Genomic DNA, 17,350 nt, shown 5'->3' with positions numbered 1-17,350 from the left:
TGCCCACTCCCGACGCTGCCCGCTCAAAAGTGTGGCCTGCTTTTAAATCCTCCAAAAACCTTCCCAGGCTTCTCCTGGGCCTACTTCCTGTTTTGGATTAAAAAAACCTCTGATTTTTTTTCACAAATTTAACTGAAAAATAAATAAATAAATCACATGCACAAACACACTGCCTTACCCTCAGCCTGCTCCTGTGGAACAATGAGCCTTTCTTTCCACAAATAAAGCTGAGCATATGTTACAACTGTCCAGCTGACATTTTATGAATATGGGGATAAAGCTGGTCGCTTTCTGGTCCACCAACTCAGGTGCCAGTCTGTTTCTCAGTTTATCTCCCAAGTCAATGACTCCTTACTACTGACCCCTCTGAAATTAATTAATTCGACCTTCACTTCTTTTTACTGTAACTTTGATAAATTAGAACCACCTATCAGGTATCATGGCAATGACTGATTTTCTAAATAACTTAGACATCTCATCTGTGGATACGAACTTGAGTAGAGACTTGGACGATCCTTTGCATCTGGACGAGGTAACAAACTGCACTAAGTCAATGCAGAGGGGCAAGGCCCCAAACCCAGGTGGTTTCCTATTGAATCCAATAAAAAGTTATCTACTCACCTTGCTTCTTTATTAATAGGTATGTTTTGTGACTCATTGTCCCAAGGTTCTCTGCCCCCAACACTGATTCAAGTTTCCATCTCGCTTATACTGAAAAAAAAAAGACCCTGCGGAATGTGGTTCATATTGGCCAATCTCTCTCTTTTAAATGCTGATATAAAGCTGTTAGCTAAGGTGTTGGCGTGTCCTTTAGAGCCTTGTCTTTCCGGTATAATATCTGATGATCAGTCTGACTTTGTAAAGAGGCGCCAATTATTCCCAATATATGTTATCTTCTTGACATTATACTTTCCCCAACTGCCTCGACCAACCCTGAAATTGTGTCTATCTGGATGTGGAGAGGGTTTTTGACTGAGTGGGATTATTTGTTTACAGTTTTGGGTAAATTTGTGTTTGGTTCAAAATTTATTTCATGGACTCGCCTTCTCTACATCTCTCCTACCACAAGTATCCATACTAACTCTCTAAAGTTAAAGTACTTCCCCCTATGCAGAGGAAGCCAACAAGAGTGCCTTTTGTCTCCACTCCTGTTTGTCCTGGCAATAGCCTTAAAGTCATCAATACTGCTAAAGGATATCCACTGAGCTAGTGTGGAGCGCAGTGTATCCTTATATGCTAATGACCTCCGATCCAAGTATAAACAGGTGTCTTATGGAAGCACTTTCTTGCTGTCTATCCTCTTTTCCTGCTTTAATTCGTGCCCCTCTATCCTCATCTCTTTCTAAATGCACGTCAAGCCCTGTTGTGATTTCTACTTTAAAAATATGGAAGCAATTTATTTAATATTTCAAACTTAACTCCCCTTTGCTACTAGGCCCTATTTGTAATAACCACTTATTCTTGCCTTCAAAGCTTGACTCAGCATTTGCCTTGTGGAGGGAGAGGGGACTCGAATGGTTTTTTAATCTGTTAGTTGTTGGCATTTTTGCCATATTCAGCGAGTTTGCCATCAAATTTAACTGGCCTCAATCTAGTCTTTACCTTTATTTTCAAGCCTTTTGTTTTGTGCGCTGTCATTGCTCATCCTTTCCTCAATTACCTCTAAATACATTATTGGAAGGAATTTTGTCACTGCCTCAAACTCGCGGAGGTTTTATTTCAAGATTGTACAATCTCATGCTATCCTCTGGACCCTCCCCTCTCCACAAGATAAGAAGTGACTGGGAAGCTAAGCTTGGGCTTGATCTCGCAGACGACTAGTGGGAGGAGGCCCTCCTTGGGGTCAACACCACATCCTCCTGTGCTTGGTTAAGCTTAATTCAATTTAAAGTTCTTCACAGAGTTCACTTTCCCAAAGCCAGAATTAACAAGTTTTTCTCCAACACAAGCAACAAATGTGACAGATGTTCACTTGCTCCTGCAAACCATACCCACATGTTCTGGTCGTGTTTGAAATGCGCTGGCTTTTGGTCATCCTTTTTTGACACTCTCTCCAAAGTTCTAGACTTAGACTTGCAGCCTTGTCCTTTGATAGCTATATTTGGAGTCCCATCTGACTGGCCAGTCTCACAAAGATTAAGGCAGTGTATTCACTTCATTAATAACCTGCAGGCGGCTTCTATTAACTTAGAAATCTTCCAATCCACCAACTGCTTCATCCTGGTTAGAAGACTTTATTTTCTATTTTTTTTACTTTATTTGGAAAAGATTAAATGCGCCATAAGAGGATCCACTGAGAAATGTTATCATTCATGGCAGTTTTTTGTCTCTTTCTTTAAAGAGTTAATTACTGGTCAACTGTTAGATTAAATTGTTTTTTCCTTGCTGTTTTGCATAGTTTTTGTTTGTTGGTTTCTTTACTGGGGAGGAGCTGCGACAATGTATTGTATTGTACTTTGTCTGCTCTTTATCTCTTCTTGAAAACAAATTAAAAACTTTTATAGTGTGAAAAATCTATACAGTGGTAGAACACCCTTGCCACCTATATGACTTCAAAACTATCTTTTTTTAATCGCTATGCCTAGGTGCAGCCCCAACAACCATAGCTGAGGTGGAAACCACCTGCTGACTGTGGGCAAGCATCCTCTGGTGGTCTGAGGCCGAGAGGACCCAGCTTGCTATGGGTCTCCTGTGCAGTTGCACCCTCCACAGCCTGACTTGGAGGAAATGGGGTCATTGGCAGAGGGGTGTTTGAGCAGCAAAGCAACCTTGGATTGCCTGAGATGAAGCCTCTGGGGTGCCTGGCTTGCAGTGTGCAATGGCACCTCTTTGAGGAGATGAGGCATCTGGAGGGAGGTTGCAGTGCCCTGTCCCTCTTGTGCCTATCCATTGCTGCACTGCACCCCATGACTAGAGTGATGACGTGCAGATTCAAGCACATATCCAGTAGCCACTGCATGTTCTGTATTCAACATGGCCACCACCCTTTCTATGAAGTTAGCCAAGTGCTCACATGTATGTATCTGTTGTGGTGCAGAGTGCAGGTAAACATCATGATGGTGCATTCTCTGAGGATTCAGAGTCATCCTCAGAGGTGGAAGTGGAGCTGGAAATGGGCTGCCTCCATTCTTAGCTTTGGCCTGTTTGCTGGTACCCGGTGTGGAGAGGAGAAAGATTTAGCTGATGTTTATGCAAACTCCCTTATCTAAACAATGTCTCACTCTATCAGCACATCCGACAACCATGGACTGTACAACTCCTCACTAACTTCCTCTGAAAGTTCTGTCTGACCATTGCCACAGGTGCTGGTCCTCCCTATCTAGATCTGTGGTCTCCCCCTTGAATAGGGTGAGGATCTGAATATCTGACTGTCTGCCATTAGTCTGGGACTGCACCCTCATGCTGTTTGCATTTTGCTCCTGCAAACACACTGATAGAATGAGTGTCATTCCAATGGTTGCATGAGCAATTTAGAAGCACATATGTCAATGCCAGTTCCTGAGCCTTCTCCAGTAAGTGATTAACAAGCAGATATGGTGAAACTGATGAACAGAGATTATGAAGTGGCTGCCAGACATTCAGTGAACATGTCCCATCTGCTGCTGAGTCCTGCAACACAAATTCCTGTCTGACATCCCTCTGCAGTTGGACTCTCACACTTATTCTGCCTAATGCCCTTGTAAGTGCTGTTTTGCAGTGAGTATACAGAGCCACTTACCCTGCTGGAATGCAACAGATCCTTCATCCTCTTTTTGGCACTCAAGCCAGGTTCTTTTGTGGTCCCCATAGCCACTTAACTGCACTTCAACCTCCATTCAGGTCACTTTGATCTGACAGGTGAGCCTCCTGCTGCCAACCTTGGAAAGCGAGATCTCCTGCCTTTCCTAGATGGCCTGGAGGAGAATCTGTATCGAGGCATTGCTGAACCGTGGGCTACATGTTGTCTGCAACATTACTGTTTCAGGCGAGGTGAGATAATGACAGTTACAGCAATGCCACTGGTTTGCAGTGAGTGAATTGCTGTCTGGGTGCTGCTTAAATATGGCACCTGGACCTTTGACCACCCCCCCCTCCCGAAAAAAGGGCAGTGATGGCAATGCCTGCCTACTCCCACCACAAGATGCATTTTGCTCCTCATGCGTGCATATATAAGCTGACTTGCATAAGATGGTGTATGACCAGAAATCCACAACCACCCATCCCTCACCTCCCCCCAGGTGACAGATGTTAGATGGTATTATTTCTGATCCCACTTCCTAACTTATATGGAATCAAAGATTCCGCCCAATGACTGAGAAATTGGTCTGGGTCCAATGCATACCAGTTTCTTCCCCCAGTTACTTACAGTGAAGTTGATTTGTACAGCTGAGAGAAAATTAAGAAATATAGTGACATTTCTACCTTGCTAACAACTGAGCTAATTGTATACACAAGTATGGGAAAGGTGAAGTGTTGAGGCAATAAGTCGCAATAGGAACTCCGAGCATAGTTTTGTAAGAGCAGAAGAGAAGTCCAAGTTATGACACATTATGACTATTATTAGCTAAAGGATGTTACCTGATCTGTGCACCAATACCAGATTGAAGGGATGGTCATTCCAATCAATACACCTGGCCAAGGAAAGTCAGAGTTCACAGGATTCCGAAATATGTGAAAAGCATCATTTCTTGGGAGGCCACAAGTTGTGTTGAGGTCACGAACACTTGGAATGGCATGCAAGTACAGTTCCTGAAGGCCTGAGTAACCTTCAACTTCAATGAAAGCTGTAGAACAGAGATTTGTTTTATCGATCTAGCAGAAACATACGCATCCATCCAGTTAGTTAAACTCTGAATTGTGCTCAAAAATTCAATACTGTAAATAAATAATGCCTCTTTAAAACAAATCAAGATTCCTTTGGAATTACCCTGAAGATGCAATCTTTGCCAAAAAAAAAATTATTCTTTTGTACGAAAGACACCTTCTATTTCCTTTTATCCCATATGTTAAGGTATTCTTCTCACCCTCAGCTAATTGGTGATATTCCATTATGAGTTATTCTGAGCTTACTGCCAGGGAAAACTCAAGAGAAGTTGTTTGTTTCCATTCACTTTCTCTGAAGACACACTGTGGTTCTGAATAACATCCACCCATTGGGATGCACTGGGAGCTCAGTGTTTGTGGCATCACTGGTTTGAATCCACTGTTACGACTTTCAAGAGTGAAGAGGCTTCAGCCAATTTGATTAGAAACACTTCAGGAACGAAGCAAAACCTCTGAATTCATCAGTTCCAGGATACATTTCAGTTGCTGCAAACATTATTCTTGTACCTTTCTAACTAATTTAATACCCTAGACACACTTCTAGCAAAATGGTGAGAAATGACAGTGTGAATTGCCCAGGTACTTTGTTGTGTGTATCTGCATCTGTGTCGTGTTGGGAGCATTTTGCAGGCTGATTAACAACCTGTTTTCAGCCACGGGAAAGCTCCTTCCATGATCAAGTCCTGGAGTGCGACTTGAGCCTGGGATCTTTGAACTCTACTGAGCCATATGGGCTTTAAGGTGGATACTGTGCGCAGTGTAACCATACCTATCAAAGAAGCAAATTTGAGTGTAAATTTGCTGAACATGTGTTCAAAGGGATTGTGGTTTGGAGAACTGGTGTTTTAATTGTAGCTCTACCAGGAATCAATAAATTTAATGGTTGAAAATTGGATGAGACCTTATACCAACTCAAATCCAGCAGTGACTTGGGTCAGAACAAGCCCAACAACAAAACTGCATATTTGGAGTTGGTCCCTACATTTTTTGAATATCAGCTCCAATAATGTGATGAGTATTGGCCCTTTGTGATTGGCATCAACCATCACCATGTGACTGATATCTTTTGTAGAATGTTGGATACCATCTGATTAATCTTAATGAAGTTTTCTTAGTCTTAAGAAGATTAACTTTATGTATTTATTAACTGCAAGAACCATGTACAGTAAAAGGTTCTATTGTATATGAGTTTGGTAAATATAGAATTAATGTGAGACTGAGTATAGTAACACCCACACCGTGATGTAAGAGAGGACATGACCTGCACCCAATGTCAATGTGATGTTGGACAGAGCCACGTTCAAACTTAAGCATGGAGACAGCTCCTAGCTTGTACACTTTATATTTGTAAATAATTCTAAGAGTGAATAGAGACTTACAGTTAACCTATGTATCACTACAAGGACTTCTTCAGGTCTACCGAACTATAACCAACACTCAGCAGAGGGATAAAAACCAGAACCTTGCTAAAATGCAGAGACAAACCAAAATGCTGGAAGACTGAGAAAAATTCAACAAAGGATTCTGACCTGAACAGAAGCTCCAAAAACAGGGGAAAAGTCACCTGGGAAACACCCCAAAAAAAGGCTTGGAAGCTGAAAGCAAATATGTAAAATTCCATATTCATCAATATCCTTTTGAAGTCCAGTTTCAGAGTGTAGAGTCAGCAGAATTTGAGAGAGTGAGTTAAATCTTTTAAAGTTCCAGGTTGCAATAAGTCCTGAGAATTCTTTAAAGTAATTCAGCATCAGAAGTGCAGTTTGAAAGAAGCCCATCGCTAAAACCCAACTCGCGAGTTGGAGACTGAACATGAGGCATCCAAGCTTGTCAGAAATGAAAAATAAGAGAAAGCATTTATTAAATATTTCAGGAACATCAAGACTGTTCAATTTGGTAAAAGCAAGCAGATGTGAGAATCCGATGGACTTGAGTCAAAATTAGTTTAGGTAGGCCTCAAAGGTAGGGATATGTTCGGCACAACTTGTGGGGCCAAAGGGCCTGTTTTGTGCTGTAGTTTTCTATGTTTCTATGAACAAGAAATCTGCAGGTAGCCATTCTTAAAAGAATCTCTCAAGCTGAGTGCCATTGCCAGTATTGAAGAGCCCACCAAAACTGGCAAGCACACAAAATCCCTTTCCCACTGAGTGAATGGTGATGCCATCTTAAAATTCAGATAGCTTTTAAAGCAGAAGGTACACTTTTAAAATTTTGAACATTATCAGAATTACACACTTCTAAATCAATTTGGATATTCCAAGGCCAGGTCAATCACAAAATTGGGGCTTTAAAGGAAAAGGTTCTTAAGATACAGCATCACTACAGGTTTAAATAAAAAAGTCAAAAGAAAAGCAGGTGAATATGCTGCTTTACTCAGTAGGCCCATTTGGGGACAACATTACTAAAAGGCAGGGATTAATGAATCATCCACAAAATTCAAAGGGGCACTAAAATCATTTGACATTTACAGGAAGGTGGAATGTTGTGAGTACAGAAATTTAAAATTAGATCTCATCAAAGACAAAATCGTAGGAGTAGGAGACAACACACTGACCTTCTGCAAGCAAAGGAAGGTCTAACCCTAGAAAAGGCAATCCAGATAGTTAGTCAGAACTCTGAACAGCACAGGACCATTTTAAAGGGAGAGAATAAATCATGGTGCCCATAATGAGTGAACATGCCAATGTTGTGGAGGAAAGTGCACCCAAAAGGCAAGATCCAAAATCCTGCAATTACAGCCCAATGCTTTCAGTGTAGCAAAATTGGACACTACAATAAACTGTGCAAGGCAAAACTCTGAAATGCACAGAAGACCCAAAGATTATCCACGAGGTTGAGATTGCATGCCCAGAGGACATATAGCCATGCTTCTTAAGTGAAGTTAAAGAACTTGATTTCTTGTTTTGGAAAGCAGATCTTTTGATCCATGGTCATTAAACAAATTTTGAATTAAACATAGCAGCCAGCATAACAGTCCTGTTAGACAAAGAACATGGCTAAAAGACCTCTTGCTTCGAACAACAAACACACCACTCTATGGACTGGAGGAATCTAACTTCCAGTCATGAGCATGATCCTGGAACCACTAAGTTACGGTGGCAAACAGATCTTTGAGCTGATGCATATCAGCTATAACCAGCCTATCTCTCTCTTGAGCAGAGTTGCCTGTGTAGCTCTGGACCTCCACAAAATGGCAGAAAGTTTCAAGACAACCACTGTCAATAATCATACAGAGCTGCAAGTTCCAAAGTACTTAAACCAAAAATAGTATCCTGATTGGGACTTCAGCTCTGCACGATCTCTCTTTGTGAAGCAGGTTTGTCTATTCTCATTACAGCTGCTGGAAAACCTACAATTGTCAGACCAGCCAACCACCAAGGAGGTAATCACAATGCCTCCAGTGGAGGATGTAAAAGAATGTAACCAGCAGTCTGATGAGTGTTAACCTCCAGCTCTGAAGGTGTCACAGCAGGTCAACAGTGGAACCGCCGAGCATACACTGTGACTCCCAGCCAGCATGCCAAAGCCACAAAAGATGCTGGAACCTGATAGCAGCCGTCCATTGCCGACAGCAAAATGGAGAGGTGAGCGTACCAATAAACCTAATTCTCATCACAGGAATGCTCATTCACTGCCACAGAGGACATCACCACAACCCACATGACAATGGAATAAGCAAAAGAAATGATGAGGCAAATCCAACATTCACCCACCCTGCAAGAAATGATTTGGAAATAATAACCATTAACCAGCACAACAATCAAACTGACCAAGTGTGGTTCAACACAAAACAATGAAAGAAAAGGATGATAAACACAGATGCCATAATAATTTCCAAACATATAGGGAGAATCAGTAGTAACAGAACCTGCCACTCCTCAGACAGGAATTCAAACAAGATATGGAAAGGTTATAAAACCTCAAGACCACCTGGACATTTGAATTCAAGGACTTGAAAGAAGGGGAATTGGCTAGTGGTATTGTAGGAATGACAATTTAAATATATGATAGTAATAACAATGTAAGACATTATGTAAACTATAATTACTTAAAATACATTGGATAAAGACATGTGGAGATGTAGTAGAAGGGTTTGGCACATATAGGGTTAATGTGGGACTGAGTATAGTACCATCCACACAGTGGTGTAAGCAAGCACATGACCCACACTCAGGGTTAGTGTGGTTTTGGACGGAGCCACATGTAGACCTAAGCATGGAGACAGTTCCTAGCTTGTACCCTTTATATTTGTAAATAGTTCTAAGAGTCAATAAAGATTATAGTTAAACTATGAATGACTACAATGACTCCTTTAGACCTACTGAACTGTAATCAACACCCCAGATTCAAGCTCGGAGCATCTCCATGCTTGCTTGTGCACATGGATCTGTCCAACATGAGACTGACGAAAACATGACCCCATGTCATGTTTTCTCTTACGTCACTGTGTGAACGATACTGTACTCAGTCCCACAATGACCCTGTGCCAGACCCTTATGCTACACCCACCCCTCGAGTCTTTATTCAATGTATTTCAAGCTATTCTAGCTTATCCCATGTATTTATATTGTTATTACTACCCCATCTACTTCCTTCAAGTCTCTGGATTCAGCGGTTCAGGTAGTCTGGTGGCCTTAAAACCCTCCATTAGCTCTGCTGTCAAGGAGTGGTAGGTTCTGTCATTGCAAACTCCCGATTTTGAGGTTTTTCTGGCATCTGGGCATCTTTTTATCCTCTTTTTCCATTCCTTGGTATTGAACCACTCGTTGTTGATTCAGCAGTTAGAACATAGAACAGTACAGCCCACAACAATGTTGTGCCGAGCTTTATCTGAAACCAAGATCAAGCTATCCCACTCCCAATCATCCTGGTGTGCTCCATGTGCCTATCCAATAACCGCTTAAATGTTCCTAAAGTGTCTGACTCCACTATCACTGCAGGCAGTCCCTTCCACACCCCAACCACTCTCTGAGTAAAGAACCTACCTCGGACATCCTTCCTATATCTCCCACCATGAACCCTATAGTTATGCCCCCTTGTAATAGCTCCATCCACCGGAGGAAATAGTCTTTGAACGTTCACTCTATCTATCCCCTTTATCATTTTATAAACCGCAGTTGTGGGTGATAGTTGATTGTTGATTTATCCCATTTTTTCTGGGGTGGATGAATGCTGTGCTCCTCCCCATAGCATTTTTCCTCTTCTTTTATTATGCAACTCACTGCAAAACATATGCAATTTCATGTTCTAACAATGGAAATTTTATTCCCACCTATTTCACAGTCTTAGCCAATTTGATTACTTACTTCTTTTTGAGTTGTTTTTTGAGCTCATGAATGTTTATTCAACTTAGCAACACCTCTGGTAAGTTGAACTGGTTTGTTTTTGTCTCAGAGTTACCTGCGGAACTCTTGTATGAGTTTAACATCTTCACTCGGGCATTGAGTTCTTTTAAGAGTCTTTCTTCCATGGTGACTGACTGCTCTTTCATTAGGTTTTCACTCGGTTTTGTAGAATTCACTTTTTTTTCTTTTAAAATCTGAATTTGCTGTTCCATACCATCCTTCTTATTGTTCAAATTGGACCAAAATTCAAGAAGGTCATCAGTTTTGGATGTTAATTCTGCTTTCAAGCAACTGTTCTGACACATCAGCAATTCCTTCTCCTGTTCCTTGCATTTTGCTTGCTAGAGACTTCTGATGCTTGAAGCTTTTGAAGTATTAATTGAAAATCCATTCTTATAGCATTTGTTTCTACAAGCTCATCATGAAAGTGTTTCAGGAATTCTTTCAAGTGTTCTACTTCGAGTGAGTGATGCTCCAGTGCTCTCTTTTCCTTTTTGTAGTATAATTCCTCTGTGCTATCATTCAAGCTTGCATTTTGTAGCTGTGCTTCTGCCAATTGTTTTTGAGACTTTTCACTCTTTTGTGAGAACTGCTACTCTCTCTTGCTATTTTAGGTCCTTGATTTTCATCTCTTCAAAAAGCTCAATGCAAATTTATTCTTTTTCTAAGTTTTCTTCCAAACATCCAACCATTTTCTTCAGCTCTGTAGACTCGGGTACCTCTGTGACACCTCAAAATTGTGTTTGTTCAGATCATAAACAGTTTGTTTCTTTGATGACTTTAGTGTTCAATGTATTTTCAAGAGTATATGTTCAGCTTTAAATTTGAGTTTCACATCTCCCAATTCAGTTCTTATTCGAACATTTTTCAACCTTGAGTGGAATTCTCCCAAAACGTTGAATTCGCGTGAAAAACTGGAGTAAATCGCACTGGTTTTTCCAGCATGTTTCCCAAAAGTTATCTCCCACACTGAGTGCACTGCAGAGGCCACCAGCATGATTATCATTAAAAGCCAGTGGGTGGGGCCTATTCCCACTGAAGAGATTAAATTGGCAGCGCTGTGTTGTCAGGCACACCCCCTGTCTGCAAGCATTCCCCCTTGTTGAATAAGAGCCTTGAGCACTGCACCCCCTGGACAGAGTACCTTGTAGAATGACAGCCAATCAGCACCTTGGGAGATGGCTAACCATTGAAACTAGGGTTCCCTTTACATTTCTCACAAGGATTTTTTACTAACGAGCCCATGACTGGCCCAAACTGACTGCACCTGCACACCCCTAACAAGCCAGAGCTGTATATAAGCTGCAATAATGGACACAGCCAGTCATGCCAGGAAGAAGGCTTTAAAGAAACCTACCCTGAGGTTCGCCAAGGCTGACCAGGCCCGCCTACTGGACGCAGTGGAGGAGAGGCGCCAGCTGCTGTTCTCCACTCAGGGCTGTCGCCTAAGGGGTCACACCGCAAATGCATTGTGGGGGGAGGTGGCAGCCTCAGTTAATGCTAGAACCTTGTCACCTCGGTCCAGGGAACAGTGTCAGAAGAAATTGAACAACCTTCTTCGGGCAGCAAGAGTGGGTGTGCATTTCATTCTGAAACCTGCACATGAGCTGGACTAACAATCTCAAATCATGCTCAGACACCTGAAGGGCATCCATCAATAGTGCCACCCACCCCCCTAAAAACTGCATCCAACCCCTTCCCCGCCTCAATCAGCACCCCCAGTGGTGACCCTTTTCCCCGAAACGGCCAACACAAGCTCCAAAACGCAGGCACACAAAGCACCCCATGCATTTCAATATATCCATGCTTTCAATCCCCCTTATTTCCCCACAGGAGAAATGGGCACACAACCAGCAAGAGAGGGCACAGACTGATGGCGATGTGCCAGAGCTGCGGCACCTGATAGTCTGCGAGCAGTGTGCCCAGGAGCTGGCAAGGGGAGGATCAATGCCTAGAATGGTGACCAACAGCCAGGTCAGCGTCCGGCATGCAAGTGAGCATCAGCTTAACTGTTTACCTAAGTCTTCCTTGAAGTAAGTGCGCAGGCTGCTTTCCCTCCCCTCCCCTAATGTGTGTTATTTGTTACAGTCCTGGACCCTGATGCACCAGGCCCTTCGGATTCTGCTCATGAAGAAACTCCCTAGGACACCTCAGACAACACCTTGGAGGGAGGCCCTAAAGATTCCTCTGAGGACAGCACAAGTGATTCGGCACAGGCATCAACCACACAACCCACCAACACAGAGACTATCATGACAGTGGGTCATTTTAGTGCTGAGGCTTCTGGGTCACTTACTGGTGAGCACATCACAGCCACTGATGCACATCGGGTGGAGGCAGGCACATCCAGGCCTCGGGCACACAGAAGTCTGCCGGAGACGAGGAATCAGCTGGTCCCAAGCCAGATGCTAGGCTCAGGGTTTGTTCATCCTGAAGCTGGTGGATGGAGATGCATCAGAAAACCTGGAGAATTGTGGATGGGTGTCAGCAACCAAGCTGCGTCAGCAAGGCTGTTTACAGAAGTCAAACAGAGCTGTCGCAGGAGGTGGTGCCAGCACAGTGTGGGAACCAGGCCAACATTGCAAAGGTGGCGTCCACAGTGGAAAGTCTGGGTGAGGGATTAGGCCTCATGGGTGACTGGTCCAGGCCATCTTGGAGACACAGCGGGCCATGGCAGAGATATAGCGGGCCACGGCTGAGGGTGCAGATAGCATCCAGGAGGCACATCGGTCCATGGCTACGGGTGTCGGGGGCACGTTGGAGACATTGTTGGCCATGGCTGGGACTCTCACTGGCATTCTGAAGACACAGTAAGAGTTTTAACAACACCAGGTTGTTGGTGGAAATGTTTCCACTCCATCTGACGAAGGAGCAACGCTCCGAAAGCTAATGGTATTTGCTACCAAATAAAGCTGTTGGACTTTAACCTGGTGTTGTTAAAACTCTTACTGTGTTCACCCCAGTCCAACGCCGGCATCTGCACATTCTGAAGACACAGCAGGCCAAGGCTGTGAGACTCGATAACTTAGCCCAATCTCAAAGGGCTAGAGCTGAGGGGCTTGCTCACAGAATGCTGTAGCAGAGAGGCTCCAGAGCTTGGCCCAATCTCAGAGGGCCAGGGCTGAGGGATCACAGATCATGGGGCAGATGCACCTGGGCCTCCAGGACTGGCAGAGGCAGGTGATGCCGGAGCTTCTGGAGCTCAGTCCAGCTACCCTGGTGTCCCATGGAGTGTACCCGGGGCCTCTGGGCACCCTGAGGGAGGAGGAAGAGCTACAGCCCATGCCGAGGCCTTTCACCCAGAGACTCCAGACGTCCCAAGACCTTGCAATTCCCCCCTTCCTCACACCTGGGCATCTCAGGGCCAACTGAATGAACAGGGTGGCACAGAAACATCAGTGTCATCCACAAGTCAGCCAAGGCCCTCCAGGTCTCAGCCACCCAGGGGACGGCTGCCACGGGCATCACAAGCACAGGGCGCGGATCACAGCTGGTCACCTCCACCTCCGATGTGCATCCTGGGGGAGCACCTAGAAGAAGCAGTAGGCCACACAAGATTAGAAAGTTGTAGGTTCACTAAGAGGGCATGGGTGAAGGTCAACAGTAGTCAGGGTTAAGCTTTGTTAAATGTTAAGAGCACAATAAACTGTTATTTGCCCCCCACAGCAGTGACTAATCTTACCCTGATTCTCCTCTCCACAGAGCTGAGTGTTCGCCAATCCCATGCATCGAGGCGCTGACTGCTGTGCTGTGCGAAACTCGGCGAAATGTTACAGACTGCCTGCCCTACTCCCTCCACCATCCACCAGACCTTAGTCAAACAGGATCCCCTGTCATGCACCCCCCCATCCACCCCCCCCCCCCCGCCACCCCCCACCCAGTGGCACCCCGACCCATTGCGCCACACACTTGTGTTCCCAACCTTTACTGCTATGTGGGCCAGGGTGGCACTGTGCATTCAGAGAAGAGAAAAGGTAGGAGTCAGACTTGACTGGCACCAGGGACAGGATCACATGTGCCTTACAGCGAGGCATCATCATCCTCCAGCCTTCACCAAAGACTCAATACCAGTGCCAGTCCAGGCCCTTTAACTGGTTGTGATGTTTCTCGGGGACAGGGTAGTGGGATGAGAGAGGGTGGGGATGGGAAGGGTCATGTGGGTTGAGGGGCCAGTTGGGGTTGTGGGGGTTGGCGACTACTGGAGTGTGGTGGAAGTGTGTTTGGATCAGCCTCCACACTGCACAGCACCACCTATGTGAAGCAGGCTGCTATCAAGGCCTCCCTCGCAGTCCAGCCGGGCACCTGCCTGCCCTCCATCCTCTGGCTCCTCATATGGCAGGACATCTACTTTGCCCTGCCACTCCTCCTCCTCCACCAGCTGGTCTCCCCGCTGCTGCACAATTTTGTGCATGACACAGCACACAATTATGATGCGTGAGGCATGCATAGGGTCGTGCTGCAGGGCACCCCCAGAGCACCTCAGGCAGCGGAACTGCATTTTCAGCAGGCCTGTGCGCTGCTCAACTACGGACCAGGTGGCAGCATGGGCCTCATTATAACGGGTCTCCACCTCAGTCTTGGGCCTCCACACAGGCATCATCAGCCATGACCTCAGTGGGTAACCTTTGTCCCCCACGAGGGCCAACCCGGCAGCATAGGTTGGCCTTCAAAGAGCCCAGGGATGTCCAACTGCCTCAGCACAAAGCTGTCATGGACACTCCCTGGGTGGTGTGCACAGACCTGCATGATGTTCATGTGATGGTCACATACAATCTGTATGTTCAGGGAGTGGAAAACCCTTGCGGTTGATGAACAGTTGCCCCTCACCTCGTGGGGACCGCAGGGCGATATGTGTCCCAACCACTGCTCCCTGGACATGGGGCATCCCTACAATGGCCGCAAAGCCTGCCCAACATCAAAATTGATGTATTGGCCTGCCCGAGCGTACAAGACATCTGTGACCTGGCGAACACATCTGTGGATGGAGGCCTGGGATATTCCGCAGAGGTCGCCACTGGGTGACTGAAATGACTCTGTTGGGTAAAAGTTAAGGGTCGCCGACACCTTAACTTCTAATGGGAGCGGGTAGCTGCCCCTCCCCTCAGGTACCAGGTGTGCGAACACCTCACACAAGTGCCGGACTGTATCCATGGATAGTCTGAGCCAGCGACGGCACATAATCTCCGACAGCACCTCAATTGAATGCCTGGTCCGATACCGCCTTTGCTTCTGAATCCTCATTCTTCTGGCCACCCTTTTGGAAAACTGCGCTCTGACTTCCCTGTCTTCAGCAGCAGCCCCCTCCCCTCCTTCCTGAGGGCCTGCCACTAGTTGCTCCTGCGGTGGCCTCCCTACACCCTCCACCTCCTGAGCCACTGCTGCCTCCTTCTCCTCAGCCGCCACCATGATGGCCAGTTCTAATCAGTCCCAGATCCATTTTTCACAGTGGGTGTTAAAGAGAGAAAGATTGATAGATACACGTCATTGCTTGCATCTACCCCAATACCCCCCGCACCCCCTCCCACCATCCATCACTGGGGTCCAGTACCCCCTCTTGTGGATGCTGGCAACACAACACAATCTGTGGTGCCATTCGTCACCTGATTAGGTTGCCTGCCATTGGCACCGTGAACACGGCTGGCAGGGAGAGTATGCAGTTTGGTATGCAGGCATGACCATTGCGTCCCTTTGAGTCATTGTCATGAGTGCAACTACAGCATTCCCTTCCAGGCATGTATTGCAGGTCAGGGACACGGGGCAGGGAATGACTCCTAATTATCACGAGATGGGTTCCCATTCACTGCAGAATACATGCAGTATGAGTGTCTATGTTAACCTGAGCACCCTTGCTGGGAGCACCAGCTGCTTGAACTGATTCGCCCTCAAGGAGCACATGGTGCACTTCCCCCTCCCCTCCCTAAAACCCCAGCACTTGGTCCTGTCCCTCACCACACCCCACAGCCAGAACAAAGGAACAGCACAGTGGCTGCAGAGAGCAGCCTGGCCAGCACTCTGTTAAGGGCCCCACCTCAAAGGAACAGCACAGTTCCTGCAGAGAGCAGCCTGGTCAACACTCCATTAAGGGCCCCACCCCACCCCACAGGGCCAGGACACAGAACCTGAACATCTGCAGGAAACTCCACACAGTGAACAACAAAACTCCAGGCCCTGCCTCCAACCTCCCCAGCACTCCAGGGGCTGCAGCTCCATCAAACTTACCTCCTTACTCCTGTTCAACAGTGCCACGCGAACTCCTGACTTCAATGTATCTAGTGTAAACCGCACCAGAGTGACATCAGGCCAGAGAGGTAGGAGATGCTAACGGCGGAGATTGTTGTCTCGGACCTGCTAATCAAATGCTAAGGAATGTAAAAGCATGCAAATGATGGTTACGCTGATTTTTAGTGTGTTTCCGTTGCCACCACAAAACTTGGGTTGGGAGACGCAAACAGGGCGCGAACCCCGCAAATCGGCCAATGCGAGATTCTCCCGGTCTGCTGTGCTAAAAAATTAGTGCAGCGGATGGGAGAATTACCCCCCTTATTTCATTTCCCTCTTGCAGCATTTGTTGATTTTGGTTTTCATCAGATAGCTTTCCTTCATCCACAATCAGCTGTTTGTTCTGCACTGTCACATGCTTTTGCAGTTCAGGTAATGAGCCAGAATTTCCGAAAATATATATTTTTAGACTTCTGGAAAATTCTCTTCCTTTCTGGTGAATTCTTATGCTTTATTTGAGTAATGTCTTTTGTATGTTTGATGTTTTACTGGGAGCTTTCCATACTTCTTTTTAAGTTCTGTGCACTCCACAACTTGAAGATTAAAAGCCTTTGATGAATATTTTAATATTTCATCAGAGCTGGTTGGAGATTCATCAGTACAATGCATTAGGATTACCTCATCAGTCTGTTCAACAAACCATTATAAAAAAGATATTAATCTGGACTTTTAGTGACTTTCTACTTAGACCAGATGTACTTCGGTAATTTAAAAATGATATTCTCAAGAGCACCCAATTTTCCATTAGATTTGTCCCTTTGATGAGTTCAAAATGATTTGGTAAGTTGGATTTTTGATCCATGATTTAAAAAATTTGAAGTGTAGATTCAACTTTAAGGTGTTGCTGAAATTCAAGATGGCACTGTCATCATTGAAGAAAAAAGATTTACCTCCGCATGCTAGTTTTGTTGTCTCCCACTGCAATG

At 45.3% G+C, this 17,350-nt stretch overlaps 1 protein-coding gene across 1 annotated transcript in view; it reads right to left on the bottom strand.

Annotated features, from left to right (window-relative positions):
• Positions 1-17,350, bottom strand: part of LOC144510422 (sodium/myo-inositol cotransporter 2-like) — a 58,751-nt gene that overhangs the window by 28,129 nt on the left and 13,272 nt on the right. Inside the window, exon 8 of the mRNA XM_078239870.1 lies at positions 4,558-4,763. Within this exon, the coding sequence (XP_078095996.1) occupies positions 4,558-4,763 (206 nt within the window). The remainder of the gene's footprint in view (positions 1-4,557; positions 4,764-17,350) is intronic.

The sequence above is a fragment of the Mustelus asterias genome, chromosome 23 (genome assembly GCF_964213995.1).
Source record: "Mustelus asterias chromosome 23, sMusAst1.hap1.1, whole genome shotgun sequence".
Lineage (NCBI taxonomy): Eukaryota > Metazoa > Chordata > Chondrichthyes > Carcharhiniformes > Triakidae > Mustelus > Mustelus asterias.
This window is presented reverse-complemented; position numbering and strand designations above follow the sequence as displayed.